Source organism: Mustela putorius, unplaced genomic scaffold, assembly GCF_011764305.1.
Source record: "Mustela putorius furo isolate JIRA1106 unplaced genomic scaffold, ASM1176430v1.1 tig00000596_pilon_pilon_pilon, whole genome shotgun sequence".
NCBI classification, from domain to species: Eukaryota; Metazoa; Chordata; class Mammalia; order Carnivora; family Mustelidae; genus Mustela; species Mustela putorius.
The window spans coordinates 9,437,616-9,452,773 of record NW_025421428.1 but is presented as its reverse complement, the minus strand read 5'-3'; the positions used below and the strand labels follow the sequence as shown (position 1 = coordinate 9,452,773).

Sequence of the window (15,158 nt, the reverse complement as noted above, 5' to 3'; positions counted from 1 at the left end):
TTGGGTGGAGACCTGGGAGCTCCAGAGGTGTGCGGGTTCCTGAACCAAGCCCACCTGGCTGTTCCAGTCCCTCCTCCCACTTCCTGTGTGACCTCAGGCAAGTCACCTCACCTCTTAGAGCCCTGGTTCCCTAACGGGTGAGACAGGTCCAGACACTGCTCTCCTGGTTCTAGGAAGTTCTAGGAAGGGGAGGGGCCCTCTGGCAGCTCCGTCCCAGACAGGCCCTGGAGGGTGCTAAGGACAGCAGGCCAATGACACAGGGCACTTTGTAGAGGTGACATTCTTCTGAGGCCCGAAGGATGAGGAGGAGGCCTGTACAAGTTGGGGGAAGTGCTTCTGGCAGGGAGACGAGGGAGGGGAGGAAATGCTAACACGGACCCTGAAAGCTTCATGGAACTGGAGGGGGAAGCAGGAGCAGCAAATGAGGGGGAGACCGCCGTTGGGGGTGGGGTGGTCGCGGGGGGGTGCTCGGATTTGGCTCCAGAGCCTGGGGGTGCTGAGGGCAGGGAGTGGACATTTCCTGCAGGGCCCAGCGGGAAGGAGGCTGCAGGGCTGCGGCCCTGGGAGGAGCCTGGTGAGTCCTGGACTCCAGAGAGCTGCCGCCACCCTCTAGGCAAAAGGGTTTGTTTACTCAGTGTTGGCAAGAGGAAGGGGGTCTGTGACCCTGGCTGATTACAACCTGTTTAGGCAGATAAGATGCCCTTGGGAGCGGAGGCCTGACAAAGGGCCCTGTGTGAGATGAGGGCGGGCTGCGGGGGACCGTGGGGGAAGAGCTCTCCCCGGGCACAGGGCCAGCTTGGAGGGTGGGCCACAGAGCTGCGAGGTGAGAGGGACACACTGCGTTTGTCTCTTGCTCAACTATAGGTTCATGCGCTAGGCAGCCCCAAGCCATGCGCTGCCCTGAGTGCAACTGGCGAGGGAGGGACTGTGGGGTGGGGAGAAGGGCCTGAACAAAAGCCTGGAGGGGGGGGACCCCACTCAAGTCAGCAGTGAGCCCACAGAAGGAGGGAGCAGTGGGAGAGGAGACTGCTTGGGGCCAGACGGGAGAAGGCCCTGAGTATCAGCACAAGATAGGCTAAGTCACAGCCCTTGGCCAGCAGCAGGATGGACAGGAGGCCACGGCTCACCAGGTACAGTAATGGCGGTGGTGGTTGGCCTGTCAGAGGGACAGGGACTCTTGCAAAGTCCTTACACGGGGTGGGGGGAGGGCTAAGACCTTGCATAGGAATGGAGAGCCGGCAGTATGGCCCACTTCAGTCCCACGTAAAGGCTTCTGGGAATCTGGGTGCAGGCAGAGGTTTCACGGTAGTTTCTCTCCCAGAACACTGTGGCCCTTTGGTCTGCTCATTGGTGGGCATGAAGGAAGGTGCCAAAGGTGGGCATTAAGAGGGGGGTTGGTGGAGCGCCTGGGTGCCTCACTCGGTTACAGGTTACGGTCTGCCTTCGGCTCAGGTCATGGTCCCAGGGTCCTGGGATAGAGACCTGCGTAGGGCTCTCTGCTCAGCAGGAAGTCTGCTTCTCCCCTCTCTCTCTGCCTGCTACTCCCCCTGCTTGTGCTCTATGTTAAATAAATGAATAAAATCTTAAAAAAAAAAAAAAAAAGAGGGGGGTTGGTTGCTGGGGTGGGACAGTTCAATTTAGCACCAGAAGGGAGGAATGGGGAGGAGGCATGGGGTCCTCCACACCACAAACTCTGCCTCAGACAGGACCCAGCAGAGACTGGTCCACTCACTGCCAAAACTAACTTCCTAAAGCAACCTCACTATGTTCCTCTTTCTCTGGAATCTTTACTGGCTCCCCAGTGTGGCCAGGACCAAACCTACCTCTTCATTTCAGGTTCGGAGCCCCCCATATCCCTGTGTATCCCTTTCCCAGTTACCTCTCTGAGGCTCCTACCCCTCACCCCTTCCTTGGGTTGGGGGCATCTCCCAGCAGCTGCAGACCTGACGCGTGCTTCCTAAAGTAGCCTCCAGCCGCTTCCTGCAGGGCTCAACTCCGCACCCACAGGGGGCAGCTGGGCTGTGGGTGGTTCGAGCTGCGAGCCTCAGAGTGACGCTGTCTCCCGGTCAGTCTCTCCCCAGCTGGCTTGTCTTCAAGCCTTGGGATTCTTTCTTTCACCAAAATATATTTTAAATATTTAAAAAACTGGTTTCAGGCACCTGGCTGGCTCAGTCGGTTAAACCTCTGACCTCAGCTCAGGTCATGATCCCAGAGTCCTGGGATGGAGCCCTGCATCAGGCTCTCTGCTCAGCGGGGAGTCTGCTTGTCCCTCTGCAACTCACTTCTCTCTCTCTCGCAAATGAATAAATAAAACCTTTAAAAATGAAAATAAAAATAATAAGGTTTCAGTTCATATGTTTTTAGGGTTTTTTAAGATTTATTTGCGGGGCGTCTGGGTGGCTCAGTGGGTTAGCGCCTCTGTCTTCGGCTCAGGTCGTGGTCCTAGGGTCCTGGGATCCAGCCCCGCATCGGGCTCTCTGCTCAGCTGGGAACCTGCTTCCCCCTCTCTTTGTCTGCCTGCCTCTCTGCCTACTTGTGATCTCTGTCTGTCAAATAAATAAATATTAAAAAAAAAAAAAAGATTTATTTGAGCACAAGCAGGGTGAGGGGCAGAGGGAGAGGGAGAAGAAAACTCCCCGCTGTGCTGGGAGCCCAGAGCAAGGCTCCATCCCAGGACCCTGAGCCAAAGGCAGACACCTAACCGACTCAGCCACCTGGGTGTCCCAGGTATTTTTTTTTTCATGTTATAAAGTAACATAAACCATTCAAATGATACAAGATAGAAGGTATCGCGGGTCCTAGTCCCTGTTAATAGTCTAGAGATAATCTTCCCCCTCTCCCTTCTCTCCACTTCTTCCTCCCTGCCTCCTTTTTTTCAGGTTATAACCAGGGGAAAAAACCCTGACACTTTATTTTTATTTATTTATTTATTTTTTAAAGATTTTATTTATTTATTTGACAGACAGAGATCACATGTAGGCAGAGAGGCAGGCAGAGAGAGAGGAGGAAGCAGGCTCCCCAATGAGCAGAGAGCCCGATGCGGGGCTCGATCCCAGGACCCTGAGATCATGACCTGAGCCGAAGGCAGAGGCTTTAACCCCCTGAGCCACCCAGGCGCCCACCCTGACACTTTAATATCCCAGCATTGGTGGAAAATCCACAGGTCATACACAAATAAAATAAAACAGGTTCTCACAGAAATTTGGATGGCTGGAAAGCTCATTGAACTTCCAAATTGCTCAAATAGAATTATAAAAAAGCAAAATTGTGTTTTTCACAGAGACCTCAACATGGCTGAGACAAGAATGCAGAATAAAATAGATATTTAAAATTGTTTTTATTTTCTATTTGTTAAGGTTTTAAAATTTCTTATTGTGGCAAAAACCACATAAAATTCACTACTTACTCGTTTTTAAGTGTACAGTTTGGGAGTGTTAAGTACACTTACCTTGTTGTAAAACATCTCCAGAACTTTCTCATCTCATGTGTCTGAAAGTTTAAATCTATTAAACAGCAACTCTGAGTTTCCCCTTCCCCACCCAGCTCCTGGTTGCCATTCTTTCTGTTTCTATGAATTTGAGCATTCTAGCATCATACAATATTTACCTTTTTGTGACCGGCTTATTTCACTTAGCCTCATGTCCTCAAGGTACATCTGTGTTAAAATTGTTTTATGTATAAAGTAATAGGTGCTTGTTTTATTTTTAGAAAGAAAGCCAGCCAGCCGGCCTCTGAGTAAGAAGTGAAAGTCCCAGCTCCTTGAAGGGGTCATGTACATACCCCCACCCCCTCTGTTCTGCTTCATTTCATTGTCTTAAAGATAAAATCGGTTTGATTATAAGACAACACGATTTCAGAGATGTTAAAAAAAAAAAAAAAAAACAACCCAAACCCATAGGAATAGATTTTATACACACACGCCCCTGAATGTTTAGAATTATTTTCACTGGGCTCTTTGCCTAGTTCTCTTGCTTGGGCAGCCGGCTGCATAGACCTCTGGTTTCCTTTCTCTTATGAACAAAAACTGCAGTCTTACCTCCCCCCAGCCTGGCTGTACGACCATCCCTCCTATCAGTCATGCCCCACTGGCACGGGAGAACCATCTGCACACATTTTGTGCCCATGCAAAATGGGGGTCTGAGAGCTGTAATTCTGGAAGCACAGATTCGGGGAGCAACCCCAATCGTGTCCCGTTGAGGAGTAAAAGCCAGGGGTCTTCATTAGCAAATTGCGGAAGTATTGGGAAGACCACACAAATTGTTTCCCAAACATCGTGATTGGAAGAGAGAATGACAGTTTACGATGTGTCAGGTTTCTAGTACATTATGACAATTACCAGGAAAATATCCAATTTTTATCCAGAATGGGAGTTCAGGGGCACCTGGGGGTCTCAGTGGGAGAAGCGTCTGCCTTTGGCTCAGGTCATGATGCCTGATCCCTGCTTGGCGGGGGCCTGTTTCTCCCTCTCCTGCTTCCCCTGGTTTTGCTTGCTCTCTCTCTGTCAAATAAATAAAATCTGTAGAAAAAAAAAAAAAGAGTGGGGGTACAGCAGCTCTGTGTTCCATCATATGCCCCTGTCCAGTTCAATAGTTGAGAGGTCCCTGTGTCAAAAATTAGATGAAGTTTTTGTTCCCCAAAAAGATTTTACAGTCAGAGGTTCTACGCAGGTTCAGGCTGGGGATGTCCATTTAACAGGTGTGACCCTCACTTTCACAGTGAGTGCTCATTCATGGGAGCTGTTCTGTTCTTCAGGATTGTCACCCCCCGCCCCCCATTCTGGGTACCCACATCCTATTCAGCATTCAGAACATCCCACATCGGGGCGCCTGGGTGGCTCAGTGGGTTAAGGCCTCTGCCTTCAGCTCAGGTCATGATCCCGGGGTCCTGAGATTGAGCCCCGCATCAAGGCCGGCATCGGGCTCTCTGCTTAGCGGGGAGCCTACTTTCACCTCTCTGCCTGCCTCTCCGCCTACTTGTGATCTCTGTCTGTCAAATGAATAAATAAAATCTTAAAAAAAATAAATAAATTAAAAAAAAAAAAAAGAACATCCCACAACCTTGGGCTCATCTCCTGGGGGCTGCCTGGCAGTTTAATAGAGGCAGAGCTGATTTTTTAAAAATCTTCTGCACAACCGCTAGCCGGGAAAGGGGTACCTGGATGGTCTTCAGAGTCCTGAGACACTTTCCGTCCCAGAGGCGTTCTGGGGCTCCTTCTAACAGGAGAGGAGGAGTTCCGCGTGGGTCTCAGCCCAGGGGACCCTCATGACCTGAGGAGGGGTCGGGGGACTGGTCTGGCAAAGCCCCCAGAATCCACCCGCGGTCTGGCCTCTCTGGTCTGCCAGCAATTTGCCCGGGGATTTTGTGCAAAGGGCCTCTTCGCCCTGGGTCTCAGTTTCCCCAGCTGTCAGAGGGGAACCGCGGTCTGTCCCCCTGCTGTGATGCGGGCACGCGGGAGATCAGGCAGGGCCCGAGAAAACCCGGCAGGGCAGGCCCAGCCACCTGGGCATGCACGGCGCGGGGTGGGGGCGGGGAGCGGCGGCCTTGCTCTGGCTTCCCATCGGGGCTCACCCGGTCCAGGCCCCCCTCCCTCCCGGTCTGCTCTCCCTCCCTCCTTCCCTCCCTCCCTGCCCTCGCGGAGCGCCGGCTCCCGGCATGCTGCGCGCTGCTGACAGCCTTATAAATAGTCGCCTTTGCGGGCGGCCGGCGAGGACGGGCAGGGCACCACTGGCCCCGGCGCCCGCCGCACCCCTCCCCCAGGTCAGTGTGTGCCCGCGTGCATGTCCGGGCGCGGGGGGCGCCTCTGCGGGGGATGGGGGAGCGGCGCGCGCCTGGGGCCGCGGGTCTGTGTGTGTTGGGGCATCCTTAGGGTTTGTGCGGCTGTGTGTTTGTATGGGTGGTTGTGATCGTGTGGATCCGCCTGTCTGTTCTTCCCAGGCTCTGCTCCGGCTAATTTTTGCCACCCTGTGCGTGCCCGAGTCCAGGGATGTGTGTTGCAGCCCCTCCTAGCGTCCTAGACAGTCACCCTTTTGTCCAGGCTGGCACTCCTGGCGCTGGGGCTCCAGGTCCCTGCCCTTGGCACCTCCCAGCTGGGGCCCAGGGAAGGGGGCTGTGGCCTGACGCCCTGCCTGGAGGACCTGGTGGGGGCCACCTATGAGATTGGAGGAGCTATCCTGCCCTGTCATTTTGAGTGCTGGGGGGACAGGAAGCCCCCTGGTTGTTTGCCCCCCCCCTGGCCCAGCCTCCTGAAAGGAAAGGGGCTCTCAGGGAGCCCCGGGGCCAACACTTGGGACTTTTTTCTGAGCACTGCTCAGACATCCACTCAGGACTCTCCAGCCTCAGCAGGACAGGGCCTGGAGAGGGGCCCAGAGAGGGAACACCAGCTGCAGGCCCAGAGAGGGGCCACCAGCAGCCCAAGGTCACACAGCTGAGTGATGAACCCTTAAGTGATTGTTGCTCTGGGCCTCAGTTCCCCGGGCCCCTGGGCAGACCCCCCGGTCACAAGAGGAGTTGCTGCAGCCTGGACCCAGGGGCCTTATAAGGCCTGGGTGCTGAGCTGGTAACCCAACTCCGTCCTGGACCCCTGGCCTCCGTGAGGCCTCCTCACGACCCAAGTTATTTTGGACCAAGGAAGTGGCAGGTGCCAGCAGGACAGAGGGACTTAGGTTACTGGGAGGAGGCAGGGCAAGGTGGGTGGGAGGCCACTCCGCAGGATGTCACCTCAGGCTCTCCCTGCCCGGGGACCCTCCTCCTCCCTAACCAGCTGCTTGGGGCGCTGGCGGCTCCTACCCTTCCTTGAGCACACTCAGCAGGAAAGAGGCTATAACTCATGCCCCACGAGCAGCGGGACAGTCAGCAAAGCTGCTTAGAGACCCACTGGGTGCCAGGCCTAAATCAACAGAAGATGCAGCCCAAGGTTGACCCCAGTGGAGCTCTGGAGCAAGTCTCTTGTCCTCTCCAAGCCTCAGAACCCTACCAAGATGGCCGTGAGCATGGCACGAGGCCCCCAGCCCTGTGCTCAGCTGGAGGCCAGGCCAAGTGCAGTGGGACACACAGGCTGGGGGTACAACAGAGGGGTCCAGTACCGTGTGGTGTGTGCGACGCTGGGGGCGTTCGAAGGAGGCGCCTGCCAGTGTGGGAGGGAGGGCAGAGTCCAGGAAGACTTCCTGAAGGAGGTGACGCCTGAACCAAGTCCTAGCCAGCAGCACCTGGGGAAAGGCATCCAGGCATCAGGTGCAACAACAGAAGCCAGGGCCCGCAGGTGGGACACGGTCATGGTGGGTGAGGAGGCTCCAAGCAGTTCAAGTGATGGCTGTTAAGGCTGAAGAGGGGGGAAGGGGCCAGGCTGTTGGACTCTGTCATCCATGTTAGGGGCTCAGGCTTTATCTTGGGAGCTAAGGGGCCACGTGTGGAAGGGTTTTAAGCAGGTGAGTGATGTGGTCTGATGCTTATTGGAGAGAATCCTGCGGATTGCCTGGTGGGATATGGAGTTTGGGAGACCCATGGGAGGCTGGGGCAGTGGCCAGGTGCCCTGCTTGCAACAAGGAAGTGGTGGTGAGCCCACAGGCTGGAGAGACAGTCGGGATGTGTGTGTGCAGGGGGGGAAGTGGGGTGTGGGAGAAGGGTGTTCACAGAGACTGGGGTCTCTGGCTGGGCAACAGGGTGTGGAACTGGGGGCATGGGAAGTTCTATGGGGATTCCAGGCCCCTCTAGGGGTTGTAGACTTATGGGGCTGAGGAGGGAGGCTGGAGGTGGCTGAGGAGAGACAGGGGTCCTGGGGACCTGAAGCCAGCATCATGAGGGTAGAGTGAGGGGCCTGGGGTTGGGGGCATGCCAGGCAGGGTGAATGCCGCCCAAGGGCTGGGCATCAAGAGTCAAGGCAAGACTGCCTGGGATGGTCCCTGGTGGCTTTGGGGAGGGCAGGTGGGTGTGGAGGTGACAATTCTAGGTGGAAGGAGAGGTTGAAGCAGAGTAGGGTTCCCGGGAGGAGGTGGGGTTCACTCACATCTGAAGGGAGTGGTAGAGCGAGATCCTCAAGGGGATGAGGGGACAGGGGTCATGTCAAGGGGTGAGAGGCTGGGGACCCTCCCCGTGTGAAAACTGTACAGCGTCATGTCCCTTGAGTAGCTCCTGCAGCTTCCTCCCCCTCAGGCCTCTGTGTCCCTTGGAGCATCCTTGTCCCAACCCCCTCCTGGCTGAGGACGAAGCTCAAGTCCCTCTTCCCGCCTCCAGCCTCCATGGAACTTTCCTCCCAGCCCTGGGGAGCGTCTCCAAGGTGCTGGGCAGACGCCTGTTTTCTGGGACTTGTAAGGGGAGCAGCTCAGCCATTGCTGACGCCACTGTTTCTGTCCCTCAGGATTGTCCTCGCCACCTGGCTCCTCCGGCGGGAAGAGGTGGACAGGAGGGCGTTGCTGCCCTTTTGTAACAGCGGAAGTACACCGAGGAAAGGTGACTCTCCCAAGGTCACTCAACCTTCGGGGCCCTCCCTGCCCTGTACCCTTGGGAGCCTCAGGGCCTGGCACATACCGCGTGGCTGGGCAGAAGCGGGGGCAGGGGGCACGGAAGGCCCCCTCACCTGCCCCACTTGTGCCCTTGTCTTGCAGTGTGTGCTAACTCGGCTCCCAGGACCTCAGCAGGATGGAAGGTACCAAGGCTTTTCTTTGCTGTTCGCTGCCTGGGCCTCAGTGTGCCCGTCTCTTAAGGGGTTGCACTTTCAGGAGACCTTCTGGGAAGGGCTGGAGGAGGGGCTGCCAGAGGGGCCTGTCTGGGAGCCTCCAGCACCCTCCTCGGGTGTCTCACGGGATCTGCCAGCTCCACAAATAATTTTAGAAGCGAGGAGGCCTCCTTGAGGCTCCTGAGGGCCCCAGAACTCACCTCCTACGCTGGTATTTATAGAGCTGAATCCCTGCCTCTTTCTAGAAAGGGTGGGTGCTGGCAAGGGGAGGCTAGCCCTGGGGAGAGGCCCCAAGTGTGTAAATGCCAAGCCTAACGAGGATGAGGCAAGGTCCAACCCCTCTGTGGGACTCAGTTTCTCTGTGGTCCAGAGGGGGGTGGGTCTTGAGGTTAGCTTGGGCCCTCCTGGCCTGCTTTGGGCCCGGACCTGGAGGGAGGCGTGTGGTCAGCAGAGAGCCTGGCTGGCCCGCCTCCTGGAAGTATCACCGCCCAGTCCTTGGCCTTGTACCTCTGTCTGGGCCGCTCTTAAAGGAGCCTGCAGCTGCTCTCTGAGCCGGCAGTCGCCCTTCTACCGCTTGGGCCCCCAAAACCAGCAGCCCCTGGGCTGTGGGCTCCCCCACCTCCACGTCGTACGAGACACTGGGCAGGCCGTGGATGGGAGCCCGCAGGAGAAGCTGTTCCTCTGACAGCTTCTGTAGGCCTCCAGCCTCAGGGCCACAGGGCCCCTGGGAGCTGCCAAGCCTTGCTCAGTGGGGAGGAACAGAGAGCCGGAGAGAAGTGGGGACTCCTCTAAGGTGACACCAGGAGGGCCTACTTCCCTGAGAAGAGGGGAAGGCTGGGCAGCCTGGGAAGAGGGCCCGGGTTCCAGTTGTAGGTTTGGCATCCTCAGAGCAGGCCCCTGCCTCCCTCGGCCTCAGTTTCCCTTGCGCGGTGAGGCTGTGGTCTTGCTGAGTTCTGAGGGTGGGCAAGGCCGAGGCTGGAGCAGGAGTTCGCCTCCCTCTCTGGGCGAGGGCTCTCCGTGCCCACCGCAGCCCTTTTCCCTGGCAACTGTCTCCAGGGCAACATATGTTGTGGTTGCCAACTCTGTACTCTTGTACTGCCCAGGGAAGGCGGGCGATGGGCAGGCCCCGGGGGCTGGGAGAGGAAGGGTAGGGGACGCGGGAGAACGGGACCATGGGGGCCTGCTGCTCGGGAACCCGCCACACCACGGAAGACTCAAAGGCCAAAGGTGACCCGCTGCTGCCCAGCGGCCACCCACCCCCTGCTGGGGGAGGGTCTGTGAGGGTTGGCATCCGAGTCCCCTTAGAGTTGTCCTCCGCCTGGGCCGAGTCTGGCGTCCCCAGGCCTTTGCCTGGAACAGCCTCTCCGCCCTGACCGCTGAGCTGGACTCAGCCTGTCTCTGGTTGCTCCGGCAGGAGCCTGAGCTGGGTCTCCCGCTGTGAGGCCCCCCGGCACCGGCTGGGAGCCGCAGAGGGGGCTTCAGGTCTTTGTCAAGCGAGTCCCTGAACTCTGCCCCCCTTTTCTGTCCCCCAGAGAAGCTGAAGAAAACCAAGATCATCTTTGTGGTTGGTGAGTCCGAGGCAGGCGGGCCGGGCAGCCAGGAGAGCAGGAGGCTCTCCACAGGCGCTGCTGGGAGCCTGGGGCTGGGGCTGCCCCCGGGGCTCTGCCCTCCTCCGCAGGCCGGCGGTGGCTCACTGGGTTTCTGAATGGGTGGGCGCTTGCAGGAGGGCCCGGCTCCGGGAAGGGCACCCAGTGTGAGAAGATTGTCCAGAAGTACGGCTACACCCACCTCTCCACCGGGGACCTCCTGCGGGCCGAGGTTGGCTCTGGCTCGGCCAGGGGCAAGATGCTGTCGGAGATCATGGAGAAGGGGCAGCTGGTGCCGCTGGTGAGTGGACCTGGTGGGATGGGAGATAGTGGTGGCCCCAAGGGGGCTCCCCCACCAGCAAACCCATGATGCCCTGGAAGGGCTGCCTTGAACCTCCCTGGCTCCAAATACCCCTGGCTCTGGTCCCCATTTCCCTGGGCAGGGAATTCCTTCTAGAAGCTTCTAGGACCCCTGCCCCTGCTGATCCCTTCAGCCTCACACCACGCACTCAACTCCCCCACCCCCCGCCCGCCACCACCCCTGCAGTTACCTTCCAGCTGCTCTGGCCTTTCGGTCCTGTCAATCTCATCAGATTCTTCCTGCCTGGAATGTTCTTTCCTCCTCAGCTCAGACCTCCCTGGCTCCACAGATCTGAGCTCAGATCCCCCCTCCCCACCATTTTATAGCTCCAGAAGGCCTCCTTCGTGGCCCATTCAACCTGTCATGCTTGGAAATTGCTAAACTAACCTCACGGCACGTGAGCTGCTCTCCCAGTGGTGTCCTCAGGGCCCTGGACTGGAGCTGGCTGGGAGGAGGGTCTGAGTCAGTCTTACTGAATGAATGGATGGATGGATGAAGGGCTTCATCAACCCGGTCAAGTCTTCACATTCAAAGGAGGCTTCCTGGAGAGGGAGGCTTGTTTAGAACACCTTTATTAGGGCAGAGGCCTGGAAGAAGGAGTGCAGAGAGGAGCTCACGACCCCTCCATCTTTGCCTGTGCCCCCAGGAGACAGTATTGGACATGCTTCGAGATGCCATGGTGGCCAAGGTAGATACCTCCAAAGGCTTCCTGATCGATGGCTATCCTCGGGAGGTACAGCAGGGAGAGGAATTTGAGCGGAGGGTAAGGTACAACCCGCTGGGTGCATATGGGGGCTGGGGTGTGGGGTGGCCAGGCAGAGGCTGCTGTGATGGCCAGAGTTTTGGGCAGAGAGAAAGAGACTGATTGTGGGTTGGGGTGGGGGAGGGGTAAGGAGGAACACTGGGGAAGAGTTTGCAGAAGTCTTCCTAGAAGTCTAAAAGAAAAGTCTAGAAGGAGACAAAGCACAGGCTGGGGAGCTCACAAACCTGGGCTCAGGTTCTAGCTCAACAGACCTTGGGCCAATCATTCTGCCTCCTTGAACCTCATCAGTGTCCTCATTTGCAAAATGGGGGGGGGGCACCGTTGGCAGCTTAAGGAGCAGAATGCGATTAGAGAGAATGTAGCCTTCCAAAGTGGAGCTTGGCACCTTGAAACCTGTAGTCAAAGGGGGCAGGACGGACAGGACTGGAAGGGTCAGGTTGGTGTGGGGAGAACAGAATCTAGGGGGCATGGCAACCAGGATTGATGTGGCAGAGGGGGTTCAGGCCTAGCTGGAGGCCTCGAGGCCGGGGAGTCCAGTCTCCTTCCACGGGCCACGGGGAGTCTGGCTGGAAAAAGTAGACCTCAAGATGCTGGCTCCTAGCTGCCTGAAACAGACGCCCAGCAGGAAGGCCAGGCAGGGGGCAGCTCTCCCAGACACACGCACGTAGGCATACAAGCACACGTATATGTCCACACATACAAAGCACACACATGTGCATGCACATCTGGCAATGCACATATACACACTCATGCAATGCACGCCTGTGGACATCGCACACTTATACACAGGGATGTGCACGTGTGAACACACACACACACACACACACACACACAGCTCCGATCCTCTGGGGTCACAGGTCGTACTAGGGAAACAGGGCTGCAGGGAGGAGGGGCACAGCAAGGGGTAGGGCTAGCTCCAGGAGGGCTTCTTGGCAGAGGAACTCCTTCCCAACCTCGTGGGGAGGACCAGGCATCCCAATGGGCTGGGGTGGAACCAGACCCCCCAACACTCACTTCCCAAGCCTGTGAGGCTGGGGCTGTCGTTGGGCTCCCGTAGCTTTGAGCCTCATCCAGAGGTAGGATATTCCAGGTTCCAACCTTGAAGTGCCTGCAGGACCTCAAGAAAGCTTCTACCCTGCTCTGGGCCTCAGTTTCTCTGTCTTTGAAACAGAAGTGGTCTGGGCCATGGACACTGTGGTCAGGTGCTCGGCAGCCTCAAAGCACGTACTGTCATGACCCACACGTACCAGCTGTGTGACATCGCCTCCAACCCTCAGGGCCACATCTGGAAAATGAGATTATTAAAAGTCTCCTTCCCTCCTGAGGCTGTTGTGGGCTCCACGGAGGGCAGTGGACCCAGCACAGGGCCCAGACCCGCCATGGCCTCCAGGGGCCCAGGCATCTGGTCTTCTCAGATCTGGACACCAGGGGGCATCAGGGCCTTGTGGAAGGAGGACAGGTCAGCCTCGTTCCTTCTCGCCCTTTGCCGTGGAGGAAACCTTCATTCCAATGACATGGACAGTGTTCAGGACCACCCGCCCCCACGCCGGGCTCAGGAGCCCGCCATCCCACCTTGTCAGGTCCTGGTCCAGCCCCGCTGTGTCAGACAGGTGTCTCGCTGCCCTCAGGGGCTCCTAGCCTGGCTGGGGAGAGGGACAGCGAGTAAATAACCAGAGGCCTCCTGACACATTCTGGGCGAAGATCAGGAGAGGGCACTGAAGAGGGTGTTGGAGGTCGCTGGGGATGGCGCTGGGGGTGGCCTCTGGGAAGACTGCGCCAGAGGAAGGAGATTTTTGTTCGAATCCGAAGGCCAGCACTTGGTATTGAGGGTAAGGGTTCCTGGCATGAGCAAAGGCCTGGCATGGGAGGAGGCTGACGAGAGCCCAGACTGCAGTCAGGGTGGCCGAAGGAAGGAGAGCGAAGGAGTGGGAAACACGAGAGGAGGAGGGCGGGAGGCCCTCTTCTGAGGGCACGGGGGGAGCCAGGGGAGACGTGGGGAGCAGGGGAGCGGCTTCTGGAAGGTCCCTCGGGCTGCCTTGGGGAAGGGCTTGGAGGTCTGGGTGGGTCTCAGGTGGGGCTTCTGACTGGGGAGGAGGGGAAGGAGGTGGCCCCAGTGGGGCAGGAATGGGGCTCCTATGAGTGCCCTCCGCCCGCAGATCGGACAGCCCACGCTGCTGCTGTATGTGGACGCAGGCCCTGAGACCATGACCCAGCGGCTCCTGAAGCGCGGAGAGACCAGCGGGCGAGTGGATGACAACGAGGAGACCATCAAGAAGCGGCTAGAGACCTACTACAAGGCCACAGAGCCGGTCATCGCCTTTTATGAGAAACGCGGTATCGTACGCAAGGTGCGCCCCCTGCAGGCCGTGGGTCGCCCTAGGAAACTGGGGTTTTTGCCAGGGGTGGCCAAAATTCCAGTGACCTTAGGTCAGCCCTCCTCTCCAGGCCTTGGTTTCCCCACTGGCTCGGTGATTGGCTGCGGTCCCTGTGGCTGGGCTTAGAGAGCAAGGCCAGGTCTCTGGAGAAGTGAGCCCGTGTCTCCGCGGGGCCCAGCCGGCCCTCCCCATCATCTCCGCCCTTCCGGCCGTGTCCCCACAGGTCAATGCCGAGGGCTCCGTGGACAGTGTCTTCTCCCAAGTCTGCACCCACCTGGACGCCCTCAAGTAGCAGCCCTGGAGCCCCTTCCCCGGCCGAGCCCCGCCCCACCCCTGTCCTGACTGAGGCTGTCCCCAGCCGGAGCTCAGCGCCTCCACCCTGCCCGGCTGGACTGCAGACAGAGGAAGCCACTTTATCCTGTTTTCGTGGACAGCCAACCACTAAAGGAATTTCCAAGGACATTCGGTTTTATTCCTTTTTCTTTGCTTTCACTGGAGTTGATCCACGTGCTATGGCCTCTCCTAGCCCCTCACCCTCCCAGTCCTCCTCGGGCCCCTCAGCCCACCTTGGCCAGCTGCCTTTCCCTAGCACCATGGGAAGACCCAGGGCCCTTCCTCACCCAGGCCATTGCCGGGTCTGGGGCTCCAGGGTGACTGAGGCAGGATGCTTGTTCTTGGGGACTAACGGTCAGGCACAGCCGAGCCCCGACCTGGGTTCCTCCCAATCCTCGCTGGGCAGCCTTGGCCCTGAACCCTCATCGCTCTGAGCATGTTTTCTGTGCTTCATGCCACTGGGACCTGTGTGCAGCAAGGTCATGGGCTGGGTTGGCGGCGGGGGGGTGGGGGCTTCCTGGGCAATGGGAGGGCACATATGAGCTCTCTGGGTGGGCAAAGAGTTGGCTTCTGGGTACAAGAAACTCTGAGGGTCTGGCAAGGGCATCGAGATTGGTCCCCTCCCCGAGGAGGGGAGATGTGGAAGACCTCCCACCATACGTCCCTGGACAGGTCACCAGCTGCCTTGTCTGAGCCCATTTCCAAATCTGAGTCAGGGTTTATGCCCCCTGCAGTCCCCACTCCTCACTGTGAGGACGAGAACATGCTGAACAGGGGTGTGAGGCCAGCAGTCACTGTGGCCGTGGGAGCTGAGACCAGAGCAGCCTTGGATATGAGCAGGGCTGGGGTGCTTTGGGGAGGGTGCCCCAGGATCCCCGGGGGAGAACCATCTTGCCTTTCCCGTTCTTCCACTGTGACCTCATCACCGCAAAAGGCTCAACTTGGTGCTCACGTGTCCTTCACACCTGTCCCAGCCCCAGCTGACTCCCTTTAGAGCCAGGAGGACCTTCGGCAGCCACACCTGGCTGGAACAAGACCCCACGAGGGGCTGATTGTGCCCAAGCTATGT

At 58.0% G+C, this 15,158-nt stretch overlaps 1 protein-coding gene across 3 annotated transcripts; it reads left to right on the top strand.

The window, feature by feature from the left end:
* Positions 1–5,629: 5,629 nt before the first annotated feature.
* On the top strand, positions 5,630–14,218 carry AK1 (adenylate kinase 1). Of its 3 annotated transcripts, none has more exons than XM_004757247.3 (8): positions 5,630–5,757; positions 8,354–8,445; positions 8,601–8,641; positions 10,204–10,239; positions 10,395–10,558; positions 11,265–11,381; positions 13,538–13,729; positions 13,980–14,218. In XM_004757247.3, exons 3-8 carry the CDS (start codon positions 8,635–8,637, stop codon positions 14,046–14,048), a joined length of 585 nt encoding a protein of 194 aa, XP_004757304.1. In that variant the 5' UTR covers positions 5,630–5,757; positions 8,354–8,445; positions 8,601–8,634; the 3' UTR covers positions 14,049–14,218. The 3 variants fall into 3 exon arrangements, with proteins under 3 accessions (XP_004757304.1, XP_004757305.1, XP_004757303.1); XM_004757248.3 differs by having other exon boundaries at positions 8,354–8,459; XM_004757246.3 differs by lacking the exons at positions 5,630–5,757; positions 8,354–8,445; positions 8,601–8,641 and adding an exon at positions 9,750–9,898.
* Positions 14,219–15,158: the final 940 nt, after the last annotated feature.

Coding starts and splice junctions, on each gene's coding strand:
- AK1 (XM_004757246.3), top strand. CDS start 9,844: ATGGGGGCCTGCTGCTCGGGAACCCGCCACACCACGGAAGACTCAAAG. Junction 9,899..10,203: donor GGAAGACTCAAAGGCCAAAG/GTGACCCGCTGC, acceptor TCTGTCCCCCAG/AGAAGCTGAAGAAAACCAAG. Junction 10,559..11,264: donor AGGGGCAGCTGGTGCCGCTG/GTGAGTGGACCT, acceptor CTGTGCCCCCAG/GAGACAGTATTGGACATGCT.